General features: G+C 36.0%; 1 protein-coding gene across 3 annotated transcripts in view; it reads right to left on the bottom strand.

The window, feature by feature from the left end:
* Positions 1-12557, bottom strand: part of GPRC6A (G protein-coupled receptor class C group 6 member A) — a gene marked incomplete at both ends in the record, with an annotated part of 30804 nt that extends 18247 nt beyond the window's left edge. The window contains 4 exons of one of the 3 annotated variants that reach the window (XM_084228575.1): positions 400-612; positions 6693-7529; positions 9259-9562; positions 12364-12557. In XM_084228575.1, coding sequence (XP_084084701.1) covers positions 400-612; positions 6693-7529; positions 9259-9562; positions 12364-12557 — 1548 coding nt within the window. The remainder of the gene's footprint in view (positions 1-399; positions 613-6692; positions 7530-9258; positions 9563-12363) is intronic. The other 2 variants (XM_084228577.1, XM_084228576.1) reach the window with 2 other exon arrangements.
* Positions 12558-14452: the final 1895 nt, after the last annotated feature.

Raw genomic sequence — 14452 nt, 5'->3', positions numbered from 1 at the left:
GGTTAGAGGCCATGAATTGAATTTAAGGAGGGAAGTTTGTCCTGTTGGAATTAAGGACTTGTGTATTTGAGGTACCAATAAGTTTATTTATTTATTTATTAAAGATTTATTTTATTTATACAAGAACTGGGGTACAGGCCAGATGCGCGGGAGAGTGAGAGGATTCACCAGAGATAGAGTGGGGAACAGAATAGGCAGACTGACGAAATACACTGCTGAGGAGAGCAGCGGGCAAGACAGGAGAGGTCTGCTCGCCATGTGGTTTGCTCCGAGGCCGGCTGGGATCGAACTGGCACTGCAGAGGCTGTAGAGAGCTTCACAGTGCAGCGCTCAACTGCCTGTGCCACCAGGGAGGCCCCACCAATAAGTTTAAATCAAAGCAGCCTATAACAAAATTACCTTAAGATCCCTGAACTCCTTTTTTGTTTCTTGGTCTGTGATAATGAAGACATCATTCTTCAGATCGTATTGTGCAATCTCGGTGATAGTCATGTGGCCACTTATCTCCTTCCAGAGCACAACATCATATCCAGTATTCATATCCCCATGGGCATCAAAATGAAATGAGTTCCCTCCATCAGTGAATGTCACATTTTTCAACACATCAAGTAACTAAAAGAAATTAAAAAACAAACATTAATGGAAATATTGTAAGTGTACCTGTTATCTCACTGATAGCTCAGCCTTATGAGGAATATCATTTAGAAAATTAGGAAAAGGGCATTCTGGATCAGTGAGTGTGCTAACCACTTGAGAACTTCTTAACCACCAGCAGTTATTTGAGAATTCTAGTTTAATTTCTGCCATATTATTACTTAGTGGCTTTGAGAAAGTGAGTTAACATTTATGGAGAGTAGCTTCTCTAGACTATAAAACTGCAATCTGAGCATCTTCATTTATTCACACTGCAGCATTTCACATTGGGTTCTATGGAGCGGGTGCCTGTGCTCCATTTCTGGTTCATTTTATCATTAGTGATGTGATCTTGCCAGTTACCATTTCTTTTTAGGTTTCAATTTTCCTATTGGTAAAATGAGTTAAGTAAAACCTACCTTATAAGATCATTGTAAAGATTAAATGCAATATGTATGTAAAGAGGTTATCCCAGTATCTGGCATGGATTAAGGATTAATAAAGTTTAGACTGATACTTAGCTATGAATCTAATAGCTAATTAGCTAATAGAGATGTAGTTATAAGCTAATAGAGATGTAGTACAACTAAGTAAAAATACTTTGAGCCTATCAACTAATAATGTCACCTGATATATATTAATTCCTAATACTCAAATCTGCAACATCCTTCTACTCTGTAACATGACAGCGAGGCAAACTGAGCAGATATAATCTTCCTCCTTTCTTAGATGACGACCTCCAGGCTAGGGGTGAAGGGATTTATTTGAGGACACACATGTCCTGACTTTCATTGCATCTAGTAAATATTAACTTAAATAATTCATTGCATCTAGTAAATATTAACTTAAATCTCCTTTTTTTTCTTTGTGGCTCAAAATTAATCACCAATGTGCCATCTGGAGTTACGGAAGGCAAGAAAATGTATTCTTTTCTTGTAGAGTCACAACTGACTTAGATCCTTCACAAGGTTTGAAGGGAAATCACGACTAGTGGTTATCATGCTCCCCATTTCTAAAATAAAGGCCAAAGGTACCCAGCTAAAAATCTGGGAGACAGTCCAGTAACAACAGCATTTGGCTATTGGGGTGTGTACTGAGTAGCCTCCCACTGCCCCCCCAAAGAAGTTCAGTTGCTAGGGGTAAGTAAGGTCACTGTAGCACCTGCCTTCTGTGTCCATGCTTTGTTACTCATTTTGTGAGAGGTATATATTTTATCTCCAGTGGTTTCAAGTATGCTTCAGTGATTGAGTACATAGTAAAGTGACTTTTAAATACAATTTCTAATTTAATTCACAAAATGATTTTTTTTTAACTTGAGAGGAGAGAAATGCAATGAAAAATTGTCTTGCTACCCAACTTGTCCAGTGAGGACTTTTATGCACCGTAGCTAGGGCAGGAAATGTTTTGCTGATGAGTGAGACACCCATATTGAGTGCATGAGAGCATGGTAGGCAGGAAAGGAGAAGGGGCTATAGTTTTGATTCCACCACTAACGTCATATGTAATAATGGCAGTAAATTACCTGCTCCAAGCATAGCAGACCCATTCAATATCTAAATTTATGATACCATGTGGGTTTTATAAGAAAATCAAGTGAGGCCTCCCTGGTGGTGCAAGGGGTTAAAGATGCACCACTATGAAGCTATCCACAGCTACTACAGCATGAGTTGGATTCCGGGCCAGGGAGGTGACCCACATGGCGCAGCAGACCTCTCCTGTCTCACCCACTGCTCCCCTCAGCAGTGTGTTTCAGTCAGTCTGCCTGTTCTGTTCCCCACTCTGTCTCTGGTGAATCCTCTCACCCCCCTGCATCTCTGGTCTGTACCCCAGTTCTTGTATGCATGAATAAATCAATCTTTAAAAAAAAGAAAATCAAGTTATATTTTAAGATGAATATATTAACTGTGATGGTCATGTCAGTGACCCAGTGTCACTTAGTATGATCTCAAAATACAGCTATTTTTACTCTATGTACTCACATATTTCATAGTTCTTTTAATGAATCTAAATTAATTAATATTACATTAGAGAAGCAGGCTATCAGATCTAACGTGGTGAAATTAAACAGGAAAATATTATTCTAGCAATTGTCTGGAAGAAAAAATATGGAGGGAATGAATATAAAAGTACAAATAAGGGCTGTTTTCAGTGTCGCCACCTTTACCCTTTTCATCTGTTTCTTCCTTAAGGGACAATCACATGTCAGCTCCAGTCCCTAGGTCCTTTAGGGAGTATATCCTCTTCTACTTTTGCATTTGAACTGTAATTTCCACTGTTTCTATTTCCTAAATTTAATTTGATTTTATAGGGTAAAGTTCTGTCACATGTACATTTTGTAAATAATGATAACATTTTATGATGTAAGTAAACTAGTGCAATTCTATGCTTGTTCTTACGGGAAGGAGGGTAGAGGCAAATAAAACTGTTCTTTCATTATTTATTAAACACAATAGAACATTTGCTCTGGGTTAAGGCAAATTTTGAACATAAATGCTATAGCCATTAAGCTATTAATTTTTTTTCATCGAAACTCTGAAAGTCACTATAAATTGACACTACAAAATTTGTAGAGAAGGATTTGCTTCTCCTTTATTGCACAGTTCTCCTCTGTATGGTGGTGTCCTGTTTTCGAGAACATAAGGTGAGGAGGTCCAATTAAACTGCCGGGATTGGTACTGTTTTCCATTTCTCTAACTGTGCTGATGTCCACTCCATCTTCACAAGTAAGCTGTGCTTGTGTAAAGAGGAATTTATGTAAGTAAATTAAAGAATAGCAGAGAAGGTAGCCTTACATCTCTGTATGGTGCCAACCTATGTCTGTTTCTTTCTTTTTTTAAAATATATTTGATTTTATATAATTCTTACATCATTTTTCATTTTTGCATAATGTATGCATTTTCTTTTTGGTATTTTCCCCATACATATAAAAAACATGAACCGGTGGCCCTACCATAACATAAATGTTAGAGGTGATGTATGTCAATGCCGGTGCAGTAGGCCTTAACATTTTTTAGTCAATATTTTCTTTATTATTTAAAAATCACTCTCTGCTTGACATTTGTCTCTTTGGATTTCTGGCCTAATATCCAACCACCATGGCTCCACTAGGATGTCTTCTAAATTCTTCAAATCTGGTATCTCCAAATGGAATGCTTAGAATTTCTTTTCCCCACCAGTCCACCATTATTCTCCATGTTTCCTTATCAACAACTGGTACAAGTTGCCCATATTTAGAATCACTTATAATATTTAGCTTCTCTCTGTCTATAATGCTTGACATCCAGTCTATCTCCAAATACTTTTCATCCTTCATCTTAAATATCCATGTATAATATCTCTCTGTCTTCAATTCACATCTGTAGCACAACATATCCTTCTCCTATGCCTAGATTACTTTTCTCCCTCCAGTCCTGTGTCCTCTAATCAATGCATGTACAGTAGGAATGATATTTATATAATGGAAAGCATATCACATCATTACTCTCCAGTTTGGAAATTGGCTCCTCTTCACTCTATCAAGTCCAAAGCTTTAAACATAGTTTGCAAACATTCTGTTGAAATTATGGTTCTTGTGCCAGAGTTTCAGCATCACCTAAGAGAGTATAAAAATTCTGGACTTGCAGATTCCCCCAGGACTACTGAATTAGCATCTGCATAGTAAAAACTTTTCCAGGCAATTCAACTGTCTTCATCCCTCCATTTTCATTTGCCTGTAGTTTACAAAAAATACTCCTTCAATATGACACTAGTTTCTGCTTCCTGAGGATGCCATAATTTTTCTCTCTTCTGGAACTTTGCTGGAATATTTCTTTCCTGGGTAACACCTACTCCTCTGTCATGCTCACAGAGCTGTCCTGATTTTGGAGAATGTTCTTTGAATCAATAATCTAAATTAGTTGCCTCAATTCCCTGCTTCTCTGCCATCATATATTCATGGGAAACATTGAAATACATCTTCCTGCATTATAATCAGCTCTTAAATTGTTAGATAATCTATCACAAGAAAGATGACTCTTTTAGGGAGAGAATTCTGTCTTGTTCATTCAGCACAATGTCTGGAATATTGAGACATCAAACCAACATTTGCTTGATTCACATAAGAATAAAAGTTTGACTCTTAGACATCGTTTTATCCCACAGTCATCACTTACTACCTTGTATATCACAAGAAATAAAGGGAAACACAAAAGAAAACTATATTACTAGTACAGGAGTGGGTATCCTCACACATACATCTGAGAACATTAAAAAGTGATTGAATTAAAACATGCTTTTCCACAATACTGCTCCTAACCATCCCAAACACAGAGCCAAAGTGAGGGTTATCTTCAAATTGGGGGTAAAGTAGCCCCTGTAAAGTTATTTGGACCTAAAATCATTCAGGAAGTATCATTTAAATATTAATGAACTTTGCTAGAGTTAAAATTAATCCTTGGGACTGTATCTTTGATAGTGACAGATCTTTAAAAGTAAAGGTCTAAGATTTCTCCATGAAAAGACAATTATTTGTGTTTTTTGTTCCATTGAATCTGGCACAGACATGGCTCACTCACACATGATCACAGAAGCAAATCACTCCCCTAGTTATCCTTTCCAATCTGTTTCTGTTTGTTTTTAGATAAACAGGCTCCAGGGCCATAAAGAATGACCTCAGGTTCGTAGTGTTTAAATAAAATATTTTGGAAGACTGCTTGGTTTATATTTTCTCAAGTGTTTTCCTCAGAATGTTTAAACCTTTTTCCTGTTTCAAAATGCTTTCCCAGATCTTTAGTGGATAAATAGCTTTTTGCCATTTGTATTTCTCTTTTCTTATGAGGTTGTTTATATCCCCTCTCTTATCTGGTCTGTTTCTGTGATTGTCTATTTTCTCTCCATTACTCTTCCTCAACTTCTTGTTCTTCAACTTTCACTATTGTGGTCCCTTTAATGTATAGTTTTTACCAATCCCTCTTGAAGTTTATACAAGAAAAAAATGTTTTCAAGCAGGTATCTTAAAATATTGACAATTAAATATATTCTTTTAAAAAGAATATTCTAATTTGAAAAGTTTTCTAGTCTCTAGGCTTCATTAGGTCTTTGGTCTTATTTAACAAGATGAAAGCTAGTTTTAAAATGAGCAAATTTAAATACCCTATGACTATCAAATGATGCAGCCAGATGTAAACTGGTCATCCCAGAGACTGGAGCTTGTGTCTGTGGGTATTTGATGACAAAAGTAGGAGAAATAGTCTATTTTGGATACACATACATATGATCAGAAGAATTAAGTCTTATCCTCTTTTGAGTTTTTTATCTTGCAAATTTAAAATGAATATATTTTTGGAACTTAATTCTATCTCAAGATAAATTTCATTTGAACACACATTATTGAGAAATTTATTTCTAATAAATGAAATTCATCAACATATAAGGCAGCAACTCACTTTTAAGTGACATTTATGGGCATTTACAAGTTTTAATTTGAGTTTCTATAAACTAAAGAAAGGGAAGACCTCTTTCACATAAAATTCATGGTTAATATAAACCTGAGATATCATAGGAATTGCTATGATTGGCCTAACAACATTTGTTTGAAGGAGATCTGAGTTCTAGGAAGACTGTCCTAAGTAAATTCATAAGGAGAGGGTTTGGGTGTATATTACACAGGACATCATGAAAAGCAAAGACATGGGATCAGAAGACTCAGACTGGAATTCTATTTCCATACTTCCTAGCTTTAGTTTCTTCATCCACAATACATAAAAATGATATGATAATAAATAATGGTAAAAAAGATAATCAGTTATGCCTTGCCTTATGTTAAAGGTGTATATTTATGTAGAGCATTGGAAAACTGCAAGATCAGATATAACCAATAAAGTCAAGTCTGTCTCCTCATAGAAAGAACTAGGAGTAATTAATGTAACTCTTATAATTAGGAGTAATTAATGTAGCTTATAACTAGGAGTAATTGATGTAACTTATAACTAGGAGTAATTAATGTAACTTTTTGCAAATTAAACCAAGGAAAAAAATGGAGAAAATTTTGTAGGGAAATTTTCTCAACTGTGAATTAGTACCTCCCATGGTTGAAAGGCATTGGGGTTCTGACAGTTGCGAGCTTGGCATAGATCCCGAATAGCATGACCGAGGGCAAACACTGCAAGCTGAATACTGTGAACAAGTCCCGGCTCAGTGTAATCCCACAGGAAGTCATTTCTCAGGGAGAAGTTCCTTTCAATATCCTTGTTGTCCTTGTAGGCCAAAGTCCCTTGAGAATGGTTGGAAATGCATTGACTGAAATCACTGTCCTTGACATACGCACAAGCAGACAAGAGCACAGCATATTCAATTAAGGGCTTGTTATTATCCCTGGGAAACATGTGCAAATTTTGAAGAAAGGAATGGAAAGAGGACATATTCCCTCTTCTAAAAGTAAACCCCACAACTTTGCCAATCCTTTTAATATTAGGAATGGTGCTAATCTTGGTGGCAGTTGACCAATTATCACTAGCAATCCAGGTCTTATTTATATTCCTTTCAATGGCTTTACTGAAGAGCTTGAAAACATGAAATTGCCTCAGAAATACCACAATGACATTGACTTGGGCTTCTGCCATGATTTTGTTGAGAGTTTGATTGATCCTGACATCAATGGTATCATCCGAAAGGAAGGCTGGGAGAACTTCTTTGAACGCTATGCACACGCTATTTGCTGTGGTCTGAATGGCAAAAGTATTGAGAGCCAGTCGTCCATAGTCATCATCTGTGGTTATGATGCCAACCCAGTTCCATCCAGATTTTTGAATCAGATGAACCATTGCTTTAGTTTGATAGAAGTCACTGGGTACAGTCCGTAAAAATGAAGGAAATCGAATTTTGTCACTTAAGATTTCTGCAGTTGATTCAAAACTCACCTGAAAATTGACAGACTATTTTCAGTTATGGTAGTGATGAGTTCTGGATGACTGTTCATAGTAGATGTTCCGCTCATTGATTTCTGTAAGTTTCTATAAACTTTCCCTAAATTTTCAGGTCCATTCTATTTTTCCCTTCACTGAATTCCTACTATAAAAAATAGCTTAGATTATATTTAATACCTGGTGTCTGTTTAGAGTCATTGCTATACTATCATTTCTTACTTATCATATAACTAGCAATATACATAGTCCAGAAATTTTTAGTCGAAAGTCTCATTTCTGAGCTAGTTGGGGGAGTAATTATTTTTTTTTTGTCTTTTGGACATAAAGTTTTCATTATTAACCTCTCACTAGACTAAAATATAATGGAATTCTCAAAGTTCTTCATGGGCCAGTGTATTTACTTTAGCTCCAGAAAGCTATATATTTTTAACTCTTATATTCAAAATGTGGTCATTTTTTTATACTGAGGTGTAATTGACTTGTAACATTATATTGGCTTTAGATGTGTAATATAATGATTCATTCACTTCATACCATGAAGTGATGACTGTGATAAGTCTAGTAGTGTCCTTTACCATGCTTGGGTTACAAAATGTTTTCTCATCATGAGAACTTTTAAGATCTAACCCCACAGCAACTTTCAAATATGCAATACAATATTATTAACTATTGTCACCATGCTATACATTTCATCCACATGACTTGTTTATTTTATAATTGGAAATTGGCATCTTTGACTGCTTTTACCCATTGGGTGGTCATTTCTTGATCATATAACTATAAGCCTTGTTCCTTTCTAACAGCTGGCTTTCAATTTTCCTTGAGTTTGGGAAGCAGTGACTTAGCGAGCTATAGTGTAATATGATAGGAAAGTAAGTAGCTCAAGATGAAAGCCAAGGGCCCTGCCTGACTGAGTCATGTGTAAGAACTTAGTGCTGGGCTCTCTACTATCTGTTTTGGTCTTTCAAAGACTTTTTGCTTACTTTCTGATTATTGGATTGCATTATCAGAAGATATGTAGCTCCACAATCTCTGCTCAAAGCCTTCACAACACAGTGATAACAAGTGCAAATCATATCACAGCTGACAAGGTACTACCTGTCCTGGCCTTTGCTAAGTCTACAAATGCATTTCTGATATGCTTCTGTCTGCTCAACTGATCTAGCCATACTGACCTTTTACAATTCTTTGGATATTTCCACTTTGCACTTCCTACTTTCTTGACCTAAATGCTTTCCCCCCCTCTCCCAGCTCCTTGAATAAGAAGTATTTCTTCTAAGTATTTCTTCTTTCATAATAAGAAGTATTTCTTCTTATTCAAGTTTTAGGCTAAGTGTTACCTCCTTGAGAAGTCTTTGACCTACATAGCTTCTTACCTTTCACTCTGTCTTCAGTTTCTTCACAGCACTTGACTAATGTTATTTCAGAAACAAGGCAGTTGAAGCCCTCAGAAGTTTGTGTCTTATCAAAATCATGTTGAAAACTGTCAGAAACTAGACCTGAAAGATTGAGGGGTGACTATTCCCTGCATGCTTTGTCCACTATCCTACTTGTAATAAGACCCATATTTTCTTTGACTGAGGATAAAGAAAGGTTAACATAAAAGCTACTCACTAACTAGTTTCTCAGGTCACCACAAGCCTTTCATAATAATGAATATAAGCAAAACCATTATATTAAGAGTTCGAACATACTCCTAGGTAGGAGTTAGAACAAAACCTACCTGTGGCATGAGCTGTAAATTCAACATTCTGGAGACAGCTATGGTTATTTCTGAGTAGCCAGCACCTATGACAGCCTTAACTCTTGGCATGTAGTTGGAATAGTCACACGTAAGCTCCACAATTTCTCTTGAGCAGTTGAACTTAGAAAGAAACCTCAGAGCAGCTGCCATTGCCATGGTGACTTCAGTACAAGTGTCATAGATTTCATACCCTAGTTTCACTCCAGATAACAGTGTTGAATTATTAATCATTTCAATGCTGTGTATCATGGCAAGTGTTTGAAGAAAAATTGATATTTCGAAGCTGTTGAGAAACAAGATTTTTCTAAGTCAGAACATGATATCTGGTTTTATCTTCATCTCTGTCTTATGAGAGAAAATTTCTGGATCAGTGAAGCTCTTGAAAGGTGTAAACTTTTTTAAAAAATAACTTTTGATGGAAGCCTATCTAACTGGTATATAATAATCCACAGTTTCTCAAATGAAGTCTGTAGAATAGCATGCAAATTTTGCTTGATTAACTTTGGCATCATTTTGGCTATTCACTTCTATATTCTGTAGTATAAAGATGTGTCTGATTCTTGTGACTTCATGTAGTTAATGTTAGCATCATTTTATTGCACAAGTATCTAATTTTTAGACTCATAAGCTCATCTTTTACTTTCTTGATTCTAATCTGTTGTGGTTGGAATCCAGATTGATAAGTCTCTTAAAAATTACATCTAAAACAGCTCTAAGTAAAAACCCAATAACCTTCTTCCAGGTAAAGAACTATTTTAGTTCTCAGGCTGGCTGCTTCCTCATTCAGAGGGCTTTTGCAGTTGACTTCTTCATGTGTGATTATCCTCAGCACTGAATTATTTGACTGTTTATTTACTCTTTAATTTATTTAGTCCACAACTGTATGTAAAAGGTAACAGAAAGTGCCTAATAACAGTAAATGTTTAATCAGTGTTTTTCAAATGAATAATAAAGGGTGGTATTGTTCAGGGTTTTGATATTTTAAAATTTCTTTTTCATTCATTGAGTTATGATACATTAAATACCACTATTTAACTAATGCTACTTGTCATAGTGTGCTCTTTCATTGTAAAGTTTGGCGACCAGCATTAAGTTTTTACTTTAAAGGAAAAAAGGACAAAGTAAGTTTCAAGTAACAAATTGTCTGACAAAATGTGCATTTTCAGATTCCCCCACACTAGCTCCATGAGGGATAGAACCTCTCTGATGTATTTACTTCCGTAACCTCAGTACCTAGAAAAGGGTCTAGATAATTTGGACATTCAATAAATAGTTGTTTAATGTTGACTGAATACTATTTCACTGTAACAATGAGGTGAAAATATGTTCAATTTCATGAGACATCTTCTACCATCAATCTCCTTATTAGATCAAATGACCCTGAAGTGTTCTCTCCCTTTTTTTTTAAGATTTATTTATTTATGAATACAAGAGCTGGAGTACAGGCCAGAGGTGTGGGGGTTGAGAGGACTCACCGGAGACAGAGCGGGGAACAGAACAGGCCGACTGACTGAAATACACTGCTGAGGGGAGCAGCGGGCAAGTCTGGAGAGGTCTGCTGCACCATGTGGGTTGTTCCTTGGCCAGGGATTGAACTCATGCTGCAGTGGCTGTGGTTAGCTTCATAGGTAGCATCTCAACCCCTTGCACCACCAGGGAGACCCTGACCCTGAAGTGTTTTCCATTCTTGATTTGGGGGCTTAAATCCATAGCCTTTCTTTGGATACCAATTTAGTGTTCTGAAAATCTTTTTTTTTCCCAATAAACTTTTTTTATTAAAATTTTATTTTTATATTCCCCATACAATTGCAACCCCCTTATTTTGACCCCAATCTCTCCTTTCCCTGCCCTCCCTCCCCCCATAGTGTGTCTCTGGTTCATAGTTTTTGTTGAGAAAATCTTTATTAACTGTTTTTAGAGTGGCCCCTGGTATTTCCAAAAAGTAACAATTAAGAAAAAGTAGTTCTTAGTGCCCAGCTTCTGGGGAGAATAACAGAAAGGAATCTCAGTGTGATGCAGATAACTCACATTTTATCTGAAAGCATTCTTACAGGACTGGGCAAAGGCTTGTAGACAAAGAAAGAGAAAAGGGAGGAGTAAAAAAGGGATTAAATGGACACACAAACATCAAGATAGAATTCAGGATTTTTGAGTTAGAAATAAGCCGGGAGGGGGGGGGGGGGCTTCCTTGCCCCTCCCAGGCCTGGTTCCCTGGCCTGGGAGTCCCACTTTATTTCTGTTCTTTTTCTCCTCAATAAACTTTTCTTTCTCTAAACAAAAAAAAAAAAAAAAAAAAAAAGAAATAAGCCGGGGGTCACATTGCCATGGCAACTGAAACTGATGCTGTCTTAGAAGTTATGCAGACCCTTGTTTTACAGAGGATAACACTGGAAACTGGAACTTGAAGAGTTTATGTGATTTATCTAAGTTAAAAATGAATTTGTCCCCAAAGTGAAATTATAATTCTAATCTTGCTCTCCTAAATAAAATTCATTTGTAACATCCTCACCCAGCATTACCTTTTCATAGTACATTGTGCCAAATGTCTTCTCTGTAGTCGAAATTTCATAATGTGAAGTGTTTCAGGAAGAAGGAACGTTTTGAATTTAGGTAAGGTCTTAATGTAGCATGAAAGAATAAGATTATTTCGAAAAGAAAATGAATACCATATTGACAAACATGTTAATATAGAGGAAAAATTTAAATATAGTTTATTTTAAACAAAGAAATTATGGATTCATGTTCAAAACAAAATACATGTTATGTGCAATAGAAATATGTGTTCTGTGCTCACTTGTAATGGACAGACCATAGCATCTTCCTATTGGTCTTCTCAATTGTCTTCAGGGATTACTTTTTTAGGCAAAATTCAAATAAATATGTTAATGTGAAGCATTCATTGCCTCTGTACTTGGAGGTCAAAAATACATGTAGTGCTGATAATGAAGGATCGAAAGACTACATGCAATTTAAAATATATGTTCAGATTATATTAAAACCATTTAGATGCTAATACAAATATATTCATATGTTCTAGTTTTATGGTATAATCTTGAAATCTGTGTTCTTTGAAGCTTTACTCACCCAACACATTTCTGAAATTCTGGTCGTCTAGGGTAGTCTTCAGAGGGCAGCATTTTTTCATGAATATCAAACAAACCTCCAATCATGATATGTCCTGGAGAAATGGCAGCCACAAAATCATCAGGGGTCTGGCAAGGCTGGGAAGAAGCAAGAATAATCACAAAGCAGGTGATCAATAGAATCAATAGTGCCATGTTTCCATCCTGTTTGTCCTCTTCGTGTGAGTTCTCAGGACTTATTAAGCTCACAGAGTGCCAACAACACGATTCCTAGTTCACCTGTAAACACCATGTGAATTTTAGGTCAATGTCAAGGACCAGACACGCTCAGTGTTCAGATAGTTGATGACAGTCAAAACAGTTATTCACCAATAAGAACATACTGGACTTTTTAACACTCCAGGTTTGGAGACATGTGATAGTAGTAGGTAAAAGCTGCTAGAACTAATAATAGGGGACCCCTGTGGTAGCACTCTCATTCTACTGAAATGTCAAAGCCTCTGAGTAATGTTAGCATTTCTTTTGAATCAGAATGTAGAATATTCAAAAGGAATCAGTTTAAAAGAGAAAGTTTTCCCATTTTAGAAATGAATGGTTCTGCCTTTCCAAAGATATCAAGGTACAAAAGCTCACATGTAATTTATAAACTGTTTACATAAAAATTTCATTTTTCCAGAAAATTTCTCCTTAAATAAATGAAATCAGTTAATTTATGTACTTAGCACTTCTAGTTTACATGTTTTAAAAGTAAGCAGATTTTATGGTGATGAGAAAAACTGAAAACAAGAAGAAACTTGCCTGACAGTGTTTTTCTTTGAACAAGAAGAATCTTCATAAGATAATTGACATTACCACAGTTGTTTGTGGATTTTATTTTTATAAATTTGGGACTAATTTCAAAACATGTTCCGAAGTGGAATTTGCACAAACATAATTTTATGAATAAATTCTGAAATTTAACAGAGGATAGATACAACTCAGGAAACTAAACATCCTAAGAAAAGGATGAGAGTTTTTATTTTACAAAATCAGTATCTTGGGCCTCACTGGTGGAGCAGGCGGTTGAGCGCCGCACCGTGAAGCTGTCCGCAGCCTCTGCAGTGTGGGTTTGATCCCTGCCAGCTGACAAGGGTCCCACTGTCTCGCTCACTGCTCCCCTTAACAGTGTATTTCGTCAGTTTGCCTGTTCTGTTACCCGCTCTGTCTCTGGTGACTCCTCTCACCCTCCCACACATCTGGTCTGTACCCTGGTTCTTGTACAAATAAATAAATCTTTTAAAAAAAAAGTGAAAGTGCCATCTTGAAGCTAATGTTAACAGGAGGAAATAGGCATTGTTACAGACACATTTCTGTGAAAAGGAGGTAATATTTAAAAAAAAATCAGCATCATTCAAGCATTGGCTTAAGAAGGAATAAAGATCACCCGCAGGCTGTTCCAAATCCAATACATCCAGTTTGTTTGCTAGGTAGCAGACACATTTAAAGGAATTTCAAAAAATTAAAGAATATAATGGGTGCTATAGTATTTTGATCATCCAAATTATTCAGTTTCCATTGACATGAGGGACTGTGCCAAATGAAGAATGGAGAGGTCCCAATTCTTCAAAGTGTCAAAGGTTTCCTAAAATCTTTACCATTTTTACCATTAATAGGATTTCCTCTTAGGACCCAAATCAGATAATGTCAGTTGTTGAAAAAGCTTTATAAGCATTTATGAATTTGAAGACTCTTCAATTGTTTAGTATTGTATTTTACCCACCAAAATCGTTTTATTCATGTGCGTGTGTGTGTATATATATAATTGGAAAAACTTACATTTTCATGAATTTAGTTACTGTGTTCACATATCCTCAAATTCAAAGATAATTTTAGTAAAGACAGACTGAAAAATAAGAAATTCAGATAATTTCCCAGCAAAAGTGTATAAGTATTAAACAATTCAGAGTGATTCTGTAGATAAGTATGACCCTTATATGACTATACTGCCCAGATCTGACATTTGTTTGAAAAATCAGTGACAAATTTTTATCAACAATTTCTCTTTGGTTGCAGTTTTAGCAATATTTAGGATCTTTATAATCTGACAAAAC

The sequence above is a fragment of the Talpa europaea genome (genome assembly GCF_964194135.1).
Source record: "Talpa europaea genome assembly, chromosome: 2".
In the NCBI taxonomy this organism is placed as follows: Eukaryota; Metazoa; Chordata; class Mammalia; order Eulipotyphla; family Talpidae; genus Talpa; species Talpa europaea.
The sequence above is the reverse complement of the archived record's forward strand: the minus strand, read 5'-3'. Positions and strand labels throughout refer to the sequence as shown.